The sequence below is a fragment of the Pseudopipra pipra genome, chromosome 10, assembly GCF_036250125.1.
Source record: "Pseudopipra pipra isolate bDixPip1 chromosome 10, bDixPip1.hap1, whole genome shotgun sequence".
Taxonomy (NCBI): domain Eukaryota; kingdom Metazoa; phylum Chordata; class Aves; order Passeriformes; family Pipridae; genus Pseudopipra; species Pseudopipra pipra.
In genome coordinates, this window is record NC_087558.1 from 11,332,547 (window position 1) to 11,353,662 (window position 21,116).

General features: G+C 46.8%; 1 protein-coding gene across 6 annotated transcripts in view; it reads left to right on the forward strand.

Moving 5' to 3' along the window:
- Positions 1–14,957, forward strand: part of TP63 (tumor protein p63) — a 106,200-nt gene extending 91,243 nt beyond the window's left edge. For 5 of the 6 annotated variants that reach the window (XM_064666211.1, XM_064666209.1, XM_064666210.1 and 2 more), the window contains 4 exons: positions 8,538–8,695; positions 9,628–9,772; positions 10,615–10,708; positions 11,973–14,957. In XM_064666211.1, coding sequence (XP_064522281.1) covers positions 8,538–8,695; positions 9,628–9,772; positions 10,615–10,708; positions 11,973–12,269 — 694 coding nt within the window. In that variant the 3' untranslated portion in view covers positions 12,270–14,957. The other variant, XM_064666214.1, reaches the window with a different exon arrangement.
- Positions 14,958–21,116: the final 6,159 nt, after the last annotated feature.

Consider the following 21,116-nt stretch of genomic DNA (forward strand, 5'->3'; position numbering starts at 1 on the left):
TATCAAGGTGTGTGGGAAGAGTTGTCCCTTTCATTCCTACAACATGGAAAACGTCATCTTTTTTGACGAGTAGGAAAAGCAAGGGTGAGGTTATAATGGTGAAAGGTAGTTTTAAAATGATAAATCTGTCATTTTGGAAAACAACTGTATAATTGCCCTCATACACATACAGACCAGTATTGCATTTGACAGGCTAGCAGATGTAGCTGGAATGTTCTGGAATAAAAAGGACAAATCTGGTGACAATCAGAAATTTCATGTCCCACAAGATGACCAAAATACTGCGATGTTCCACATTGTGCCGGGCTACAATATTTCTCTGTCTCATCTCCTCTCTCTGCTTGCTCCTTTGTGCATGGTTTTCTCTTATTTACTGTTATGCCAAATACCTTCATGATCATCGGTGGGAAGTTTTTGGGCTTTTTTTCCTGCAGTTTCTATTCTTCCTTTTTCACTGTCTAATCCTGGGGCCCATGTTTGAACCACAGCACACATACTTATTTAGAAGATGTCCTTTTCGTGGTCTGCCACCATTTGTGTAAAACACAGATTTGCCAGATAATCACTGCTGCAAGAGATATCAGAGGTGGCGAGTGCTTTGTTGGAGAGAGAATGTTTCTTTGATACCCTGATGTGAAATACATTTACGATCAATATTCCCAGGGAGTTATCTGCACAGTCTTTAAGGGTTTCACTGGAAAACACTTTTCCATATTCAGCAAAATTTCCTGTGCTAGATTTCACTCTGAGTGCTGTTTTCAGAACAGTCTGTATTTCCATTTACTGCAGCATAGAATCATAGAATGTCTCAAGTTGGAAGGGACCCATAAGGTCCATAAGGATCACTGAGTCCAACTCCTGTGATTGAAGGGTTTTCACAAAGTCTTCCAATGGCTACTGAGAAGAGGGCTCTTATGTCCAAGTGGGATCTTGTGTCCTAGCAAGCATTTCTTTCATATCAGCAGGGCTGCAGCTACCAGCCCACTGGCTGCCTTAGTGAGCAGCACAGCTCATTATGCAAATGAGGAGGAATTAACCTCATAAGTGAGGTGTGACAGAGCTTAGTTATCCAGTGCCTGGAGTGCTCTACCTGAGCTGGGAGCTGCAAGGATCCCGGTGCTTGCTGTCTCGGGGAGGGGGCTGATGGGGAAGGTGTTCTTCATACCTCCACCTGGTTAATCTCATTTTTGGAGTGAAACCTAATAATGGATTTTTGCATGTTTTGTTTTGGTTTTGTAGTGCTGTGTTTGCATGTGAACTCCAGGCACTTGGATAGTGTTCTAACTAGAGAATTGCCAAGATGAAAGTAGCCAAGCGAAAGCGCTTTGTGGGCTCCAAAGATACAGCGCCCTCTGCATCAGCTCATGGCCCCAGGGGGATAGTTGAGCTGTAATCAGTATGGGCAGTAGGCACTATCCTCTCTCCCTAGCACCAGCCTCTGGTTTTGAAGTGATTTGTAGTTAGATGTGGACTCAATGGAAGCTGCTGCTCCTTTTGCCCTTTGGTTGAATGCTTTTGTTCCTCTTGTCGGTGGGAACATTATCAGGGCATTATTTGTATCCATGAGACTAGGACACAGAATCAGATTTCCATATCAACTAGTTGTTTTCCCTTCCTTGCCAAGCACTCGCTTGTGCCTGTGGCTTTCCAGCTTCCTAAATCTCCCTATCACATACCCTCACTGTAGGTGCTAAGACATCTGCTTTTCCCCTCCTTCAAAGCCCATACTGTGATCATGAAGGTGGAAAGTGACTGTTTCTCTCTTGGTGGCTGGTGAAGGGTCCTGTACATTCATCTTTTCCTTTTCTCTGATTCCTTCTTTACAGTCTCCTTTCGGCCTGCTTCAGGAATGAACTCACGGACTCAAGGAGAGACCCTCCCAAACAGACTGATGCCATCCTAAAACATTCCAGCCCCCCAAACCCATCAGTATATCCATAAACCAAGCTGGCAGAGTCACTTTGCCCAGCTGGTGGGACTAGGAACAGTGGGGCAAATGCACAGCCTGATAGCAGCAGAGTGAATAGTGAGAGTAATCTTCTGAAGGGACTCAAACTTTACAAAAACAACAGACACATCTACAGACCTCTTAGCTGTAGCCCATAGCATTGGGAGGTCAGGAACCATGTTGTCTGTCTTGGTGTAACTTTTTTCCTGTTTTTGTAATGTGTCAATACTCTTTCTTCTTACTTCTGTATTTGTGAAACTCAGCAGGGTTTCTCTGAGCAGGTCTCAATTTTAAAACTCCTTTTGTCTTGTTTAAGTTAAAAAACATGTTCATGGGCTGGGGGGACAGAAGCGGGGGATGTGTGTTTAAATGGTCTGTGATAGTCAATTTGGCCTGTTTAATGCTGGTCATGCACTAATGGTGCAAGCAGCTGACGTATTTGTACTGCTGGACAGGGAGAGGTAATAATTATATGAATTGACACTGCTAAGAAATCACTTTTTTTCCACTGATTTAGCATCATGAATTTTCCCCCTTATTTTCAGCCTTAAGAAGGGTCTGATCTAAAATACATCGAAATTGTAAGGAGGACTGGGTGACTTTGACTTTGCACCAGCCCTGCTGGCATTGATCCAGCTTTACTGAACTTAGGAAGGTCCCTTCTGAGTCTGTGAGCTCGGTCCAAGTGGTGGACTGAGCTGCACAAGTTGAATGTGAGGTTGAAGTGTATTGACATCCATGTATGCTCAATGTCCCTGTCTCTTTGCAACTGAGGGTGTAAAGAGCAGTGTCCAAAACTGTTCACTGCCCTACCTGTGAAAAGGGGTCAGGGTTTAGCCCCTTTCCTTACAGATGTTCAGCAGTTATTAGATGTCACCATAGTGTTTTCATCAACCCTGCTATCTTTTATCCTTTCTCTCCAAATCTCATAGTTCAAAGGAAAGCAGTGCCAGCATATGTTGCAGTTTGACTCAGCCAAGTGGCCTCAGGCCATGCCCACCTTGTCCATTAATTCTGCAGCCAGAGGATTTTGCAAATTGTGTCCATGATGTGCATCTGGGTTTAGGAAATCCTGCACAGAGGACTGTTTCTCAGCAAGGACTTGTAAATTCCCACTGCTTCTGTCAAACTCTTATCTCTGAAAGCCAGTTGTACGGGGCTTGACAAGGAGGGTTTCAAGTCATTTGGAAATTTCTTTTCTAAGTATCAAGCCCAGACTATCACAATAGAGGAACAATCAACAGGCAAGTAATGTGTCATGGAATTAACCTGTCAATGCTGAGCATGGCACCAGGTGTGGATACTGGCAATGAGGGAGGAGCTAGTTGAGAGTGAGCATTTTGCCTGCTGTGGCTCTTCCTTCTGAGAGGTGCTCAGATATCTTTACATGAAGAACAGCCCCTAATGCTGGTAAGGAAGTGTCCATCAAACCACACTTTCAGGCAGTGGCATTGCTTCTGAGGAACCCTCCAATGTTCACAGCAGCAAGAAACAGAAATGTGAAGAAGTTCCTGAGGGTGCTGTCTCACCAGATCAGCAGTGGCTGGGGAGCAGAGCTCATTTGCAAATGCCAGTGATGAACAGCTCCTGAGAAACACAGGAGGCTGTATCAATACTGGTGGGGACCTGTGTGCCCTGCAGTGCTGTCTGTGCTGGATTTATTTGGGGCAGGTGCATACCCAGCACTGACAAACTTGTCAGCACAGCCTGAAGAGAAGGTGCCTCCCAAATGCAGAGCGGGCCTCCTGGCCCACCCACTAACGAAAGAAAGCCTGATACACTGGGAGAAGACTCTTATCTCTGAACATCATATCATCTGCTTCCAGGCAGCAGAGCTGTGATCTGAGCAGGTGATGACTTGTACTAACATCTCCTTTGAGAGTCATATCCCATCTCTGGATATCTCCTTCATTGTCTTAGCAAGACTTGTTCTGCCATAGGAGTGTGGAGGAAGGCTGATGGAAAAAAGCCCCCAAAATTGTGATTAATATATAAATAATAACTAATTAAACCCCAGCAGTGACTATTTCATATAATTGCAACTCTACCATCATTCCTTGTGTAAAGATAATCAAAATCAAGTGCCTCTTTACTTTGCCTGTAAATTCCAGGAAATTCTTTAAGATCACAAAGCAGGTAACTATTATTTTGTGCCTTTTTATATGGGAGAAGAAGGGCAGTAATTCCTTTCCCTATGAGAGATGGGATCTCAACTCTAAATGCAGCCCAGTTGTACAATCATGCTTGGCACTGTTGTCTGTCCTTCCAATGAAGGTTTATTCCTGGATCTTGTTCTTGTCTGCTTGTGGATGGCAATATGAAAACACTGTGACAGGGAAACACTAATCTGTATCTAGAGCTCTGCTCCAGGGCCTGTCTACCAGCGAGTTTGAGGAGGCAGCCCACCAGAAGATACAAGGCATCCACAGCCTGCTCTGGGAAATTCCAGTTTGGGCTCCAGTTCATCATTTGATCTTACCTCTAGGAAATCTCTTGTACCGTGATGGGCAATACAGCATCTCGGACTTCCAGTAAACAAGAATATAAATTATTTGGATCCTGTTGTTCTCTGTAAAGGCTTTCCAATTTGTCCTACTTTAGCTATAAGAGGATGATGATTGTGAAACTAATCTTAATGGTGACTTGATTTGCTCTCCAGCTACAAGGTGCTTAGAAGGTGCTATTTTTTTCTTTTAATGAAATACCTGGAGCTGAAAGCAATTTTAGTTGCTTTGTAGTCTGTCCTCTGCAGATAAAATGAAAACTTTTTCCCAATTGTCTTTTCATTGCTTTTTTACCATCTCTGAGGCTTCAGGAAAGTAAGCTTTTTCCTTTCAAGGAATAACTAAGTGGACTAAATGGGCCTTATCAGTCAGTCAGGTCATATCAGTCTGTGTCAACTGGTTGATGTATATCCACTCCCTGTATTACAGCTCCATTCCCTGGAGAGCAGATTGCATCCACTGCCTGCCTTGGGAAATTCCCATACCTGAAATCCAAGGGGAGTTATTATCACCACCCCTGTCCCTTTAGGTGCTGTCTGCCTGCAGGAGCTCCTCCTTTCCATGCTTCCAGTTAGTTACCAAGCCTACAAACCACTGGTGTGGTTAAAAAGATGCACTGTTCATTGCTCTTTGGGATGTGGGGAGCAAGGGCATCTCTCTACTTTTTAGTGTCCTGCTTCATGGGCTTTCAAAGCAGATGAGTGCAACTGAGCATCATCTGTGTCACTTGTGTGCTGTTACTAGACTACATCAGTGACACCCCTGTGTTATGCAGCCCAGTGGGAAAACTTGCTTTTAAAGAACATTGCCAATGGGCACGTTGACCTTATGTGAACTTGGGATGTGACCTTGCAGTGGCTCCTGTAAGGGAAGGCAGACACAGACCTGGACAGATTTGATTCTACTGGTGTGTTTCTGCATCGTGGCTGGCTCTGGGTCTTCAGGGGCAGCAAACTGTAGGCACAGGGGCTTGGGTGAAATCTTAAACTCTAAGCCTGAGCTGCCCTATTCTTGTAGCTAATGAACCTTTGCTGTCATTTGCATTAAGGCTGCTTACAGGGCAGTGTGCTTCTCTAGTCAGTAAGGACTCTGGGACTCACCTACTCAATCAGGTAATTGGTCTACCCAAACAGTTAACTACCTCTGGTGAAGGGCTGGTATCCAGTGAGTTGGGAAAGTGTAGAGTTATACAAGGTAACCTGTGAACTGAACTTAGTTCATATATGGGAGAAGAAGGAAGTTCCTTCCTGACCTTTTGAGATGATCAGTATATGCCTTGAAGCATGAGAGACAATTGCCCTCATATGAGCTTGCATAACTACAGATGTTATTTGCTAAATAATTACATAGCCTCTTGAAGAGAGAAAAATCAGTTGCAGAATGTGACTCAGTGCCTTTTGTATCAGACTGTTCCAAGAAGTATAATAGCCTCTTAATTGAAGTCTTTATACCTTGATATTAAAATGCATTTCGTTGGCATTGATATCAAAGAAATGTTAATGCTTCTACTTCTAATCTTTCTTGAGACATAGTAAGTACAATTTTAATGAAAATCACTGTGCATGACATTCTTATATCTGTTTCAAAAAGAAAATGAGAAAAAAAGCAATATATTTTAAATGAATCCTCAAACACCATGTAGTCCTTGTGCTTAATACCAAAAACATTTTCTTGTGTTTCTAAGGCTGTTGCTATATTGATGTGTGACATTAATTTTCAATAAAATTTTGCATCTTGGTTTATCTTGCAACTTTTCTTTGGCTAGATGGCTTTCTCTAGGCCTTTTAAACATCTGCTTATGTGATGGAATAACTTAGTTGAAACTAGTATGGGTACAAAGAAAAATGCTTTTGTTTCCTGTATTTTATTCACTTGAGCTTGATTGTCTTCAACTTGACTCTTATGAGTATGAATGAGATAAGAATGGAGTCCCTAAGCTATATGTTGGAAGTATGCATTTGTTTTCTAAATTGTTTACTAAAGCTTTGGGTTGGTTTGCTTTTCTTTTTTCTTTTATCCCCAGAGTATTTGGTAGCCTCTTAACTAGCTTTGCTGAGATTACTGTTGGTGGTGGAGAGGGCAGATATAGAGCCACTACTGACCTCAAACAATGCAACCCAATCTCTGTGTGAAATTCTTTGTTGATTTGCTTTGGAATTTCACTGTGTACGTGGTGACCTCCTCACTTGCATATCATGCAGATTTTGCTGTAAGAGACTTTTCAGATGTGTATTAATTTCAGCTGAAGCTCAGTTAAGATGGGTGCCTGAACCTGTAAAGTGGAAATACTCACTGGTCCTAAATCCAGAAGCCTTTTAGGCTAAGGGTGGTGTCAACCTGACTTGAATTTCATGACTGGTCTCAACTTCATAATTAGGGAATTGAAACCTCAGATCTGAATCATTCCCTTCACTCTGAAAAGTTGGGTCTGAACTTCATGGCTCAGTTTCACTTCCCCTTGGGAGTTGCTGCCATTGTTAATATTAATTTGTGAAGCTTCTTGTGCTTTCCACTTCCTTGAGTCTATGAAGTTTGCTGGATCTTGTCCTGCATCTTCACTGCCAAAGGACAGTTCACACCCTTCTGTACCTCCTGTAATTGTGTAATTAGGTAACATTTCTTCAGGGCCTTAGATACTCTAGCCTGTTAGCATAGATGTTTTCTCCACCCAACACTCCAAGTCTTGAAAGTACAGAAGCTGGAGACAATGTAATTGTATGGAACTTGACCTTGAGTGCTGAAGGTTTTAATAAATTATCTAGGAATAAGCCTTTTCTTTCCTTTTACACTTTGCTTATTTGAAGTAATAACTATTCTATTTGCATAGAAGAAAAGCCAGTTCCCAGGAATTGGTATAACCAGTTATACCCAGATGAACAAGTTTCCCAATGGGAAATAAGATGGGAATGTGCCCTTCCCCATTCACCATGGGGTCACTGTGATATGAGTGCCAGGCTCTGTGGTGAGCTGGGCAACCTCTGCTCTGCAGGAACACCACAGCTTGTTGAGGGTGTTTGTGCTTGGGAAGCAGGAACATTTCCCGAGCCTTTGCCCAGTCCCGCAAATGCCCCTGGTGAGAGAGAGAAAAACTTGCTCCCTTGTAGCATGGCAGTGCTCTGCCAATTCTACTGTTGGACCAGCTTTAATGATAATTTTCTGCATATCCCACATAAGACCCCACTCCAAATGGGATGCCACAGCCGTAACTCGATCTGGGAACTGGGCTGCTGTTCAGAAGCAGTCTGGTCTTCACATTCTGGATCACTTACACAGCTGGGACCCTCAGGGCTGGGCACTGGGAGCTTGCCAGCAAGCCTCTCTGGCCCAGTTCACGAGTATGGTGGATGGAGTTTGGGGCTGGATGGACTTGAGGGAGGGTAATGCTGTTGTTGAGTGGTAGTAGGAACCTGATACTCTTTGTAAGCAGCCTGCAGGGTTTGGATACCAAGTTTTCCTTAACACCAGCAAAAGCTGTTTGTTGGCATCCCAGGCAGCTCTGTCCATCTCAGCAGTGGGCCCTAAGGTGTATGGAATCTGTCTTGAGCAAAGAGCTTCTGGCTGTTAAATATGCACCTGATAACAACCTGATCATATGAATAACTATGAATTTTGGAGAAACCAAGGTGATAAATGCCACCTGATCTGAGAATTGCTTCTGCAGTCAGGTGTCAGGGGTAGTTCGAATGGTTTGAGATGGCTTCCTCGGTTCTTTTTCTTATGAAAAAAGTTTTTGAACACAAAGAAAGCTTAACTTAAAAATACACTTTGAATTTTGGTAGCTGGTTGCTGGCTTTGCATATATCCTTTTCAACTGAAAAACTTTCATAGACACTCTACTTTTAGTTCAAACTTTTTATTTAAGTAAAAACTTTACCTTTTTGGTATTCACTTTTTTTTTTTTTTAAATAAGTGACAAGAACACCTGGGAAACTTCTTGTCCTGTTGACTCACTCTCCAGTGATCTTTATCTGCGATGATCCCATGGTGTCAGTGATTTCACTATAGTAGGTCATGTAGCCCCTTGGATGCACATTCTTAACAACCAACGGTTGTGATTCCTGTCCTAACTTCTCCTTGGTTTGCAGGACCTCCATGCAGTCGCAGTCATCCTACGGCTCTAACTCTCCACCACTCAGCAAAATGAACAGCATGAACAAGCTGCCCTCAGTCAGCCAGCTCATCAACCCCCAGCAGCGCAATGCCCTGACCCCAACCACCATCCCCGACAGCATGGGAACCAACAGTAAGAAACACTTATTCTTTCTTCTCCTGTTCCCTGTGTGCTCCCTGCTAGTCTGGGCAAGGAGACTTGGCATCTCCAAGTGGCTAGTGTTAAGCTGGAGAGCCTGGAGTCATTTGCTGTGAACCTGCAGAGCCAAATAAATATTGCTCACTGATGTGCCATGGGGCAAGGCTTCAGCATCCTGCTCAGAGCCTCACAGGGGTGAACAGAGCTGCTTCTTGCTGCAGTTCTAGCTGGCTGCACTGTCCTCTGGCTTTCAAGATTCGTTTCTTCATCTTTTCCCAGCACAGGAGATGCAAATGTTAGCAAGACTTTTTTCCCTCAGTTCAATTAAGACACTTCTTAATTTCAAAGGAAATATCTGCATCTCACAGCTCTGTTCCTCCTGGCTGCTGAAGAGTGCCCAGCAGGCCTGTAAATCCAGGATGACAGACGTGGTTCTGGGGGCTGAGTTTTGTTGGGGTTTTTTTTCATTTATTTATTTATTTATTTATTTATTTCAAAAGCACTGGACTCTTGCCCACACCTGTTGCTGATCCCCTTCGGGTGCTCTTGCTGTCTCTGAAAACAAAGCTGTTTGGCTTCTGTATTGGGTTACTCTGCTGGCTCTGTCCTGCTCCTCTCCCATGGCAGGGCAAGCCAAGACGAGGTTTCTTGCTTAGGTTTCTACCAAGCCTATCTGTGAGGGAAGGTGACACGACAGAGGCACTGCTGACAGTTGCTCCTGTGAGGAGAGGGCTCCTGAAGGACTGTCTGTCATCTGGTCCTTGTCCCTGCCTGAAGCTTCTCCTGAGCTCGCCCTGTGCAGGGCATTGCAGGGGAATTAAGACTGCTTGGGCTGTGGGTGCTGTCCTTCTGTGCCATGCTGGGGGCGAAGCAGGGGTCTGGGGATGCCTGGGTAACAATGTGCTCCTCCTTCTTCTCTCCTCCAGTTCCCATGATGGGCACCCACATGGCCATGACCGGTGACATGAATGGCCTCAGCCCCACGCAGGCGCTGCCTCCTCCCCTCTCCATGCCTTCAACGTCCCACTGCACCCCCCCTCCTCCATACCCCTCAGACTGCAGCATCGTCAGGTGAGCGGGAGCAGGCTGTCCGGCGCATGTTTCCCACCCGCAGTGAGCACAGGCCTTGTCTCAGGAGCCTGAAGGGTCCTGCCAGGTTACTTGTCCCATTCTACTGGAGCACTGGATCCCCCTGGGCCCTTGGCAGTCGTGAGGCTGGCACCCTCTGGGTACCGAGCCTCAAATTCCCACCTCTGAGCAGCTGAGAGAAACAGGGATGTTAGGACTGCAGGAAAGCTGAAGGATGCAGCATCTGTTGGACTGGTGGAGCTTGAGGGTGCCAGGCAGTCTTTCAAACATTTCTTATTTTTCTTTTTTCCCCTTTGGACACTTGACAAGCTATGGCTGGGGTCAGAAGCCCCTTTGTCCTTCATGAGGTCAGAAAAGTTGAAAGATGCTGCCCATAAAGGAGGAATCCCTTACACTTAGAGAGGAATATGCTGATTAGAAGTGCATGGTGTGTCTGAGCCTCAGACCTCGTGCCTTGCTGAAGCCCTCTGTGCATGCAGCAGGCTGCCATGGGCTCAGCCACCTTCTGGGTGACAGGACCTGGCAGGAGGGTCTGTGTGAGCCTTCCTGCCCCAAGACCCAGACTGTGCAGCACTAGCTCTTGACTAAGGCAAGGTGCTGCCATGAGGGCTGTCTGGTAGGCGGTGAGCTGAAGGACTCCCTTGTTTGATGTGGCAGTGATGTGGCTTACTGACCTGGGATGTCTTGGAGGAGGTCAAGCCAAGGGTGAAAGCTTTGTTTCCTATTGCTGCAGATTGGCTGAGTGTTTGGTTTTTCTGTGGTTTGGGCTGTTGCAGCCAGGGTGATCCTATTTTCTCTCTCCTTCCTTCCTTCCTCCTCTGCAGCTTCTTAGCGAGGTTGGGCTGCTCATCCTGTGTGGATTATTTCACGACCCAGGGGCTGACCACCATCTATCAGATTGAGCATTACTCCATGGATGTAAGTAACTCCTCACCATTTCCTTTGTTTGCATTCTTGGCCCCGCTTTAGAAAGAGGTCAGAAATCTAGACTTAGTATACTTTTATTTTTACATGATTAGTTTGATTTAAGGCTGTGGCACACAGAGAAGACATGTTGTGAGGTGAAGAGAGGCTGGACTCAGGGCCAGCATTGTAACTGCCTTGCCTGGCACAGAGAAAGTGTGTCTCCCCTTCCCCACCACTCTCTGTTTTAGCCCCCGAAGTGGCCCCAGCCCACACGCCTGTTAATTCTGCAAGGCTTGGTTTCAGTTTACACCTCGCTCGCCTGCAGACAAGTAGGCTGTCCAGAAGTGGTCTGCATTTTTCCCTCCCTGCTTCTGTTTTCTGGCCTTACCTTAATCATCTTCCCTTGCCACTGGCATTTCAGCCCTGTTGGTTGTTTTTTTCTCTTGCATGGCTTTTGCTGCAGGGTTACTGCTTCCTCTCCTGAGCCATTGCTCTCCTCCGAGCTGGCTGTCCCATTTTTTTTCCCCTGAGACTTTGGAAGGCTGTGGTGCTTTTGCTCCCTAGCATAGGCTGCCTTCCTTCTGTTGCTGCTCTAATTAGAAAAGCTGACCCAAATTAACCAAAATTGATTGCTAATTTTTTCAGAAGCTGATACCACATATCCCAGAGTTTAGGTAATGCAACCCTCAGGTTTTGCAACAGAAATGATGGGGGCTCAAAGTACAAGTTTTCAAAGATTGTGTCTGTTATTAGGTTTTAGTTATGTTCAAGTAAATAAGACAGTTCCTATAGAGTCATACCCAGAACTTTGAATACTGGAGCTTAACTTGGATTCTAAAATCCTTTTGCAGCCTTTGAAATAAACATGGAAGTTTTCAAAGCCATTGACATTCAGCAGCCCAGCATACCCCACCACTGACAACCAACAGATCTCTGAGGTTGCCTTGGAGGCCTTGCAGTCCAGTTAAGCATCTAGCTTTAGATCACCATGTCTTACGCATGAACATGTGTTTTGTGTAACTTAAAAATAGACCTCATGCCTTAAAACCAGACCATTACTGCCTCATGGCCCCACATGCCTATTCAGAAGTGATCAGTTCAGAACCACTTTCATGATCAGTGGTTTGTCTTCTGCAGTGTATTGTGGCCACCTGGATTTTAGCAGCTTTGGTGCTTCATAGGCATTTGCAGGGTGGCCCAGTGGCTGCTTTTACTCCTGGAGCCCATCTTGCCCAGGGATTAATTACCCTGCTAAGCCCTGTGCCTTACCTTGCAGGATCTGGTGAGCCTCAAGATCCCGGAGCAGTTCCGCCATGCCATCTGGAAGGGCATCCTGGACCACCGGCAGCTCCATGACTTCTCCTCCCCTCCCCACCTCCTGCGCACCCCCAGCGGCGCCTCCACCGTCAGCGTGGGCTCCAGTGAGACGCGGGGGGAGCGCGTCATCGACGCCGTGCGCTTCACGCTCCGGCAGACCATCTCCTTCCCGCCCCGCGACGAGTGGAACGACTTCAACTTCGACATGGATGCCCGGCGCAACAAACAGCAACGCATCAAGGAGGAAGGGGAGTGAGACCCCCGGACTCCCCCCCCCACCCCGCCTCGGCCACAAACTGCTCAGCCCTTCATTTGTCTTCCTTCTGCTTGGTACTGCACCCCTGGACGAAGGGCAGAGGGAACCTTCTTGCTCACTCGTGCCCGGTTATGCCCTTGATGCTGTCTAGGTCATACTCCTGGACTGCAACCTCCACCCCAGCTCTTGCAAGGGGAAGAGCTGAGCGAAGGGGGAAGGCGGGTGGTGTTTCCTTGAAAACCGTTGACCTTCTTGAGAAGGTGTTGTTCTTGTTTCATGTTTTCCTTTGGGGAGAGGGCTTCTTTTCTTGACTTTTGAATCCTCGCACACATTGTGGGCGTCCTGACATGCAAACTTGTTTCTGTCATCCAGTGATCCCACTTTGAAAAGCAGAAAGGTTAAAATAAATTTTTTTAAAGGCAAAAAAAAAACCCCACAAAACAAAAAACCAAAACCAAACAACCAAACCCATGCTAACAGCAAATGCAAAAAACCTAAAGCAACCCAACCCTGAACTGACCATCTTGCTCTTAAACATTGCTCTTAAACAGCCTCTTCCCATGGAGCTGAGTGCTCTGTTCATGTATGATATTCTCCAGCGGAGACAGCACATGCACTTTGCTGGGCAGGCCAGCACTTACGGCACCTGCATCCTACTTCTCCCTTTTCCCTCTTCCCTCACCTTCTCTGGGAAAAACCAAACCTGCTGTCTCTTCTTGTTTTGGATTTACATTCTTATGTATGTCCTGGTTTGCTTCTTTCAGGCTATGAGTGTAAATAAAGCTATCATCACTTGAATTCTGCCCCTAACCAACCTTTAACCATGATGTACCACTACTGACATTTAAGTTAGAGAATTAGGCTTTGCCAAATATGCAGCCTGGCTAGTTTAGCATAGGGATTTGCCCACCTAACCTCCAGTTGAATGGAGGACCAAGAGCTGCACACTGATCTGTAGGGCTTCAGCTATCCTAAACTCAGACAATCTTTTATTTAGACCAGGCTAGATTGGTTTCCTCCCATGTAAAGTAGAACTGTCTTTAGATATATCTGTGATAAGCTGGAGCCTGTTGTGTTTTGTTGCTATTAACTATAGGCTAAGTGACAAGCAGCTAGAAGTGGATAATAAAAAAAGAAATAACTGCCAACTGCCTTAAATCAAGGACCTGGTAATATGGGTGTTGTTACTACAATAAGTAATGTTTACATGAGAACTTGATTTATCTCTATTTTTTTCTTTATGTACTCTACAGATGTGCTCTGAGGCATTTCCTCTGACTGCCAGTGGTCCTGTGGACAAGTAACTGAGCAGTGTGTTTTCACATTTTTATAGGCCAAGGTTGTGGAACTGTCATGAATACAAAATATACCTAAGCTGAGGAGCAAGGCTCAGCACAGCTACTTTGAAGTTGGCTTGCTCTTTTTAACAGTAAGTCTGACCTTTTTTTGGCTGGGAAAAGGTGAAAAAAGCAGCTTAAATGACTTGTCATCCTACCTTGCTACAGCCGAACAATCTCGTTTCAATGCAGTGGCTGTTTCCTGGGCCCTGCTGTGTGCCATGTATTTCATTTAAGTCCAGTATGGTTAGCACCCTCCATCTGTCTGCTGTGCCGGGTCTGTGTTGTGTTCAAAAACTGCCTTTTGGTAACTGTGCAAGCTGGGTTAGCTATAAATGGTAATGCCAGATGGTTACTGTAAAATGTGTATATAAATGTTTTTTGTATGTGTAATTTTTGTTTTCCTACAGCAGAAGATGGGAATTTTTATTTCTTCTTGGGCTACTGGGTCACACAGAACCACAATAAAATGTTGTTTGTTTTTCTGGGTTTTTTTAATTATTATTTTTATGCAGAACGCTTACATTATACCTTGTGACAAATAACTAGTGACTGGAAGAATATATTTGTATTTTTCATACGGAGATTCCTGTTACTATGCAGTTGAGGAGGGAGGGGGCAGGTACTGAAAGTCTGTTTTATCATTTTATTTTGTAACACTTCAAAGAGCAGTGTCCTAGATTTCAAAGTATTTAACATGCTCGGTGTGAGAACTTACTGTGTCTATTAATTTTTTTTCTATATGGTACAAAGGGAGAAAGTCATTCTGCTCTTGATACAATAATTAATTCAGTGGGGCAGTGCAGGGAAAGTGTTGGTGCGGATACTTCACAAATTCTTGGAGGTGAATCAGGCTGTGCCCTTCTCACATCCAAGGTTTTGCATCTTTCTAAGCTGTTACAGTATTGTACTAATATTGACGCTAAAGACCCAAATCATTTTTAGGAACTAGGAAGCTTCTGACTATAAAGGTTAATGCAGTTAGTGCTGTGCCCAGTCTGGGCACAAGAACTTCAGTGTCTGCTTTTCAACTCAGCAGTGAGATGGAGATTTTCTGATGCATCATGAACAATAAAAATATATGCTGTGAAAACCTTATTTCCACGGGATAGTACTATGGAGCCCACTTGGGTATATCTGGAACATACAAGTGAGTTTGAACTACTGTAGCTTTTACCCTCCCCTGTAGAGCTGTGATTTTGTTGTTGTTGTTTTGATGCCTCGAAGCATTATGAGCTGAGAATCTGCCAATGCTTGTAGCAATGACAGTCTTGTCTGCACCAAGATCAGTATGTGTTTTGGAACGCCTTGTTGTTGAAGTAACTGAAAATAAAAGCCAAACTGAAAATGACATTGAATTGCCAAACGACTTCTTTTTTTGCCTGTGTGCCTTTTTGGAAATGAGCAGGAGCTTTTGCTGCTGTGTCCTCCTCTGAGCAGCTGAGGCTTAGTGTCACATTTGCCCGTGGGTGCAGTTTTCTCATCCCCACAGCATCCATGTCACAAGGGTGTGTTATAGTGTGCCATCACACACAGATGGAACAGGTCAGCCCCGTAAGCCTCTTGCTGAACTGTGTTCTGCCTTTTGCATGGCTCTTTTTTACCCTTTCGTCGGGTTTCTTTATTCTGTTTCTGAGCAATGCACCAGGTAGTGCCCTGTGTTCCACATCCTGCTCAAAGTCAGTGGAGCTGTGACTGCTGTGTGCCCTGTCTGGGGGCAGAGAGCACGTGCTTTAAGCATGTAGGGTCAGTGCTGCCCTGTTCTTCCTCTGTGCTTGGGAAATAGCCTTCCACGGCCATCTCCATCATCTCCCTTGGAGCTTGGGTGGGGGGTTAACATCTTTATTTAACTACACCAAAGGCTTTGTGCATCACTCTATGCATCCTCTCCCCTAGCAAAGCCATTTCCCTCTCCATCTCAATTCTTCTTCCAAGGATTTGAAATAAGAATAGTTCAGAGCCAGTGGAGCGGCTGTCCTCAAAGTGATGGAGTGGCCTCCATCAGCCAGGGGCATCATCCTGTCCATGGACCACCACATTAACAGCCTAGCTTCATCAGTGGTTTCTGTTTGGGACCCCATGTCTGTCTCTTGCAGTTTCCTGGGTTATAGTTGGGGGAGGATGTTCAGGAATGGGGAGAGTCAAAAGAAAACCCCACAAAGATCCTAGAAGAAGAGGTGTCCGTAGCTTCCCTTGGGGGATAGTTTTGTTTGGGTAGGGAATGCCTGCCTGATTTCTTTGGTTCTGATCACTGTTTCTTTTCCCTTCTGCCAAATGTTTAGAGAAGTAGTTGTCTCCAGATACCAGTATCCAGAGGCATCAGTACCCTGGTTGCACTGGCAGGTAGAAATTGCCCAAATGTGGTGTTAAAAAGTATGTGGTGTTAACTAGTGTGTTGCTCTCAAAGAACTGCTACAAGAACTAGCTGTGAGAACTTGTTGTTTCAGCTAATTGACTCCTTGCCTCTAGATGAGCAAATTAGACCAGATAAAGTAAGATTTCTGTTTCCATTAAGCAGGCAGGCTTGAAATATGGTTGCAGTTTCTGTCTGTTGTGATCCACTGCTGAAGTAGGGAACCTCTACTTTGCTGAGGTTACAGCAAAGGTTTCAGTGCTGAGGAATCCCAAGCTGGTGCTCTCCCTTTTGCCCTCCACCCATACTCATTGGAATTTTGTCTTTGGATATTGGGATGCTTCATATGCAGGCATGAAGTTGTTAGAGCAGGGATCCATTACAAGCTTCCAGCTGTGTTTTGCAAGCCTGGGTGGACCTCTGAAGACGTGCATGCCCTTCTATGCTGTTAGTTCTAAGTGTGCTGAAGCTAGCAGTCCTCTGGAATGAAACTTACCCGGACACAACAAAACCTGGCAAATATCCAGGTGGAGCCTGTGAAGAGTGTCTTGCTCATCATGTTCTTCCTGTCCTGTATGCCTTAGCAGAAACCCCTTCCTTTCTGATGGCGAAGTGGCTGCCTGTGCTGTGGGGGAGGATTGTGGGACCTGGCCTCCTGCTCTGCCTCTTTGCAAGTTGTTTCTCTGTGGGAAAACCATGTGGGTAGCCCAGCCCTAGCACCAAGTCAGAGCTCGGGCTATTTGGCCTTCTGATTTATTGAGCTATAAAATGCATAACTAACATCATTTGCTGTGTGGAGGTTAGTGAAGAGCTGTGGCAGGCCCTGCAGAGCTCCCCTATGGGCTGTGCCAGTGCTGAGCCTTTGCCAGGAAGGTTTGGCAAACAGCCTCTACTGGCTGCCAGGCTCGAGCTGGTGGTTTCTGGGTCCTGAGTTGTTTTGCCTCTCTGTGACCCATGGCAGCAGGGATTTGTTCTCTTGAGTATGTAGCAAAGGGTGGAGGCTGGAATTTTGGAGCCTTATTGGTTTTGGGATACACTGGCCATGAAGGTCAAATAAACTGGAAGGAAGCTAATCTTTATGCTCTGTTGGCAAGGACCGGCTGTGGCTTTCTCCCAGCTTGCTTCCCTAAGATTAAGGAGCCAAAATTTTACTCAGAGGTATATGGCAGTTGCCATTTACTACAGCTTTGCTCTCCTGATCTGGGCCCCATGGACTGATCTTTTCCTTATATGCCCAGCCTCGCCAATTGTATATGCCACTCCTTCCCACAAGGTCTTAACATCATTACTGTGGAACCATGTAGTTTTAGTTTTTATGTGTGTGCATTTTTATTAGTAGGTGCCTTTCATTCAGTGAGGAGTTGGAGCCCCTCTGTACCCCATCTGTCTGCCTGTGGTTGTTGCAGGGCTGCCCATTGCAGCCACGCCCTGCTGCTGGGTGAGCATGGCTATGGGCTTCCATGGCTCAAACTGGTCAAAGTCCTTTTCAGGGTGGTGGAGGGATCTATTGACTTTGTTAAAATGCTTTGACTTCCTTGCAGACACTCCTAGTGTCATATGTTTTTTTCTTAGGAAACATTAGCTCTGCCTTCCTGAAATGAGCGAGGTGCCTGGGGGCACAGGTGAGTGAAGGAAAGGCTTTGTGGGATTAGGGGCAGGAGATGCAAGATTTGGAGCAGGATGAGGGGGCTGCAGGTACAGCCCCAGGACATGGGCATCCCTGGGGGTGGTATACAGTGACTGCAGCATTGAAGCCAAGGGCTGAAGAGTCTCAGCTACACCTGAAGACATTGACTGTACCCAGTGTGTTTCTGTCTTGGTGACTGCAGTCACCCTGGCTCACCCTGCTCCCACAGCAATATCCAACACAGGCCCATGGACAACTGGATCTCAGTTTGAGAGCTCTAAGATTGTTTGGTGAGGGTTTCCATGCACCATTCAGCTGATTTCCTCACTGCCATTGCAGTGCACTGCCCTTTGCCTTTGTGGTAATGTAAGATCAGCAGCCAGTGGCTTCTTGGCTGTGCCACTTCCCTGGACGATGGGGATACATGTTCCAACAGGAGGTGGGTGCCTTCTGGCACGCTCAGCAATTACTCACAGGCAGCTGGGCTGATACCAACCATTACAGCATGCAAGGAAGATGCTTATATTGTCTCTCCCAACAGCCTAGGGTAGGAGATTAGGCTCCCTGCATCATCAGTGGCAAGGAAGTCCCTGGGGAACCATTCAGAGCATATTAGATTCCCACTCTGAATCATGCCCTGGAAGATGTGGTCTCATTATCGCCTGCATCAAGGCCAAGGGAAGACTAAGCTCATTTGTTAACATTAAGCAGGATGGCTCTGTCCATACAATCAACTTTACTGAGATCCTAAGGCTTGTGGCTACACTGTGAGAGAGACACTGTCCTGGCACAGCCATTTGTAGCAAAGAAACTTGTGCAGGGTCTGAGGAGAAAAAGGGAAAAAATGAAACAAAATAAATCAGCACAACTGGGGAAGAGATCGTAGTTTTCCTCTTCTGTTTAACTGCGACCACTCTCAAAATGAGTGTCTACAAACAATCTTAAAAAAAGAGAGAGAGAGAGAGGAAGAGAAGAGCACAAATCCAAGCTTGCATTAAAAAAAAGAATAGCAATTGAGGCAACCGGAGATCTGGCTGCACAGAAACCAGGACTCTCCCAAGTACATCATTTCCCACCCACATTGGTTCCTCGTCGAGGGGGATTTGCAAACCCGGGTTCCCAAAAAAGAGCCGAGTGCCCAAACCGCGCTCCGGGCCGGGCGGTGCCGGGCACCCACCGCCCCCTCGCGGCTCCGCCCGGGATCGCGGCACCGGCACCGTGAGATCGGCGGGTGCGGCTCTGCAGCAGCCCCGGGGAGCCCGCCGGTCCCCCTCGGCCCCTCAGCCGCCTCCTGAGAGTGGGCACGAGTTTTATAAAACGCCTTTTTTCTCACCCCTCGCATCCCACGTGCAAGAGCAGCAGCGGCAACTCTTGTTTGTTTATTTTGCGTGGGTGGAATAACCAAGTGACCTTGTTGGTGTTACAGAACAACTCTTATTGCAGCTGCCTCTTAGGAAAGCTGCTGGTGTCCTGCCCTTTGCTGTGCACCCAGGGGATCTCCAGTGTTGTGCCCATGCCAACCCACACCAGAGCAAATGAGAAATTCAAACACCATCACCTGCCAAACCAGGAGAAATGACTGCTCTCAACTCAGGCAGCTCTTGGGTGCAAAAAGCCTGAACCTGGGCCTTCCACTGGTGAACCTTTGCCCAGAGATGCCTTCAGAGCCAGAGCCTATCCACTCCAGGAGACTGGTTGGAGGCACACTGAAGGCAGCAGCCCTGAATGGGTACTCCACGCTGCAACACCCCACAGCCAAAAGCAGCGTGCACCAGCACCCCAGGCTCCCAGCACCACGCGTGTCCTGCCCAAGGGCATGAGAGGTGCTCCACCTTCCCTTCACGCACACACACAGAGCCTTGGCTGCAGAACTCTTCCCTGCCAAAGCGATACACATCACTTTTTCCAGCTGAGAAAATACCACCGGGTATTTTGCAGAGAGCACACGCCACAGCCAGGAACTCCCACGGCAGCACCTGGCTGGAGCACCGGCGGCCGGCACAGGCTCCCACGCCAGCACGGCAGCCAGCTCAGCCAGTCTGGGTGGGGAGCCCGGCACCCCGCCAGGGCCGACCCGCCCGCGGCTCCCGGCACCCCGTGTGCACCTGTGCAGCTCCACAGGGTGCTGTGTGCGGAGGGGGCTCCCCCTGGGGCTCCCCGGGGGCTGCTGGCTCACAGGCTGTGTGTTGGCTCTGGCTCAGTTTGCTGGTGCTTGCTTTAAAAGCTCACCCTGGCACACATGGGTCCTGCCCCGGGGAGGCCAAATGTGAGAACAGCCCCCAGCACTGGGCAGGCGCCCGCTGCAGTTCTGGGCTGTGCTGTGCAAACAGTCTGCAGCTCCCAAGGAGAAGCTGGGGAGCTGGAGAGGATGGCACCCACCTTGGCTGGCAGGTGGGGAACAGTGTGCTGTGCTGGCAGGCGTAGGCAGTGCTTGTGTGGGATTTGAGCTCCAGGGCCATGCTCTACCCACTCAGGCTCTCTGCTTGGCAGCAAGGTGTCCCCAGTGCTCACCCATGCCTTGGGCTCCAGGTCCCAGCCCAATTTTCCTGGCTGGGGTTGCCATAGTCTGCAAGAAGCCCAGAGAGGAGAGCCCAAAGTGCCCATTTGCACTCAAAGGTGTGAGCTCTCCAGTGTGGACAGGCATTTGTCAGGCACTTTTGTGCAGTCATTTAACATTCAGCTCAACCATCTCCAGGGTTTACCTACACTTTCCTTCCCCCATCAGGGCAAGAGTAGGTCTGAAGGGAAAGGCATTAGGGTAGCCCTTTGGAAGGTATTTTCATCTCTGTCCTAGAACTGTAAACTCTAGCAATGTGTTTCCTGGTTTTCTAGGAGAACCTCTGATGTCCTCCAAATTTTCCTGAGCTTCCTAAATGAAACCCCAGGAAATCTGCTGACTTCTCCCTGTTTTCTTCCTGATGTTGTTTTCGTCTCTTGGCTGGTTCTTTTTTATTTTTGTTTTGTTCTCCCAGATCTCTTTATGAGCCTCTGATTAATTCAGCTTCTGATTCCTTGGCAATCGCCTCTGGAGACAACGCTCAAGATTTCTACACATGTGATCCATCTTCTTCTTGGTTGTATAGCCCTCAGTGCTGGAATTGGGTAAGAAATGTTACAACAGATCCTAGCACTCTGTAGCAGGGGTGTTAGGAAATAAAATATTGCACAGTGCCGCGTGAAAAACTCTTTGATTAATTAAAGGCGTGGGTGGCTACACAATTGCATCCAATTATCCACGCGCCATGGCGAAATGCGAGATAAAGGCATCGATTTTTATTCCAAGGACATGGTCGAGGAGCCCATGCTGAGCCCACAGAGAGTTGCTGGCCTGAAGGTGAACAAGAGTATTTTCATGGAGATGTTTTTCACAGAAAAAGGAGGTAATGGGTCACCTCACCACGCTGTGCCCAGAAGGTGCTGCAATAGCTGTGTGCAGGAAGCCTGGCCCCAGAGCAGTGCCCAGCACCCTTCTCCCAGGGCAGTGTTTGGCCCTCTGAAGGCTGATGCAGAGCTCCTGCACACTGAGCAAA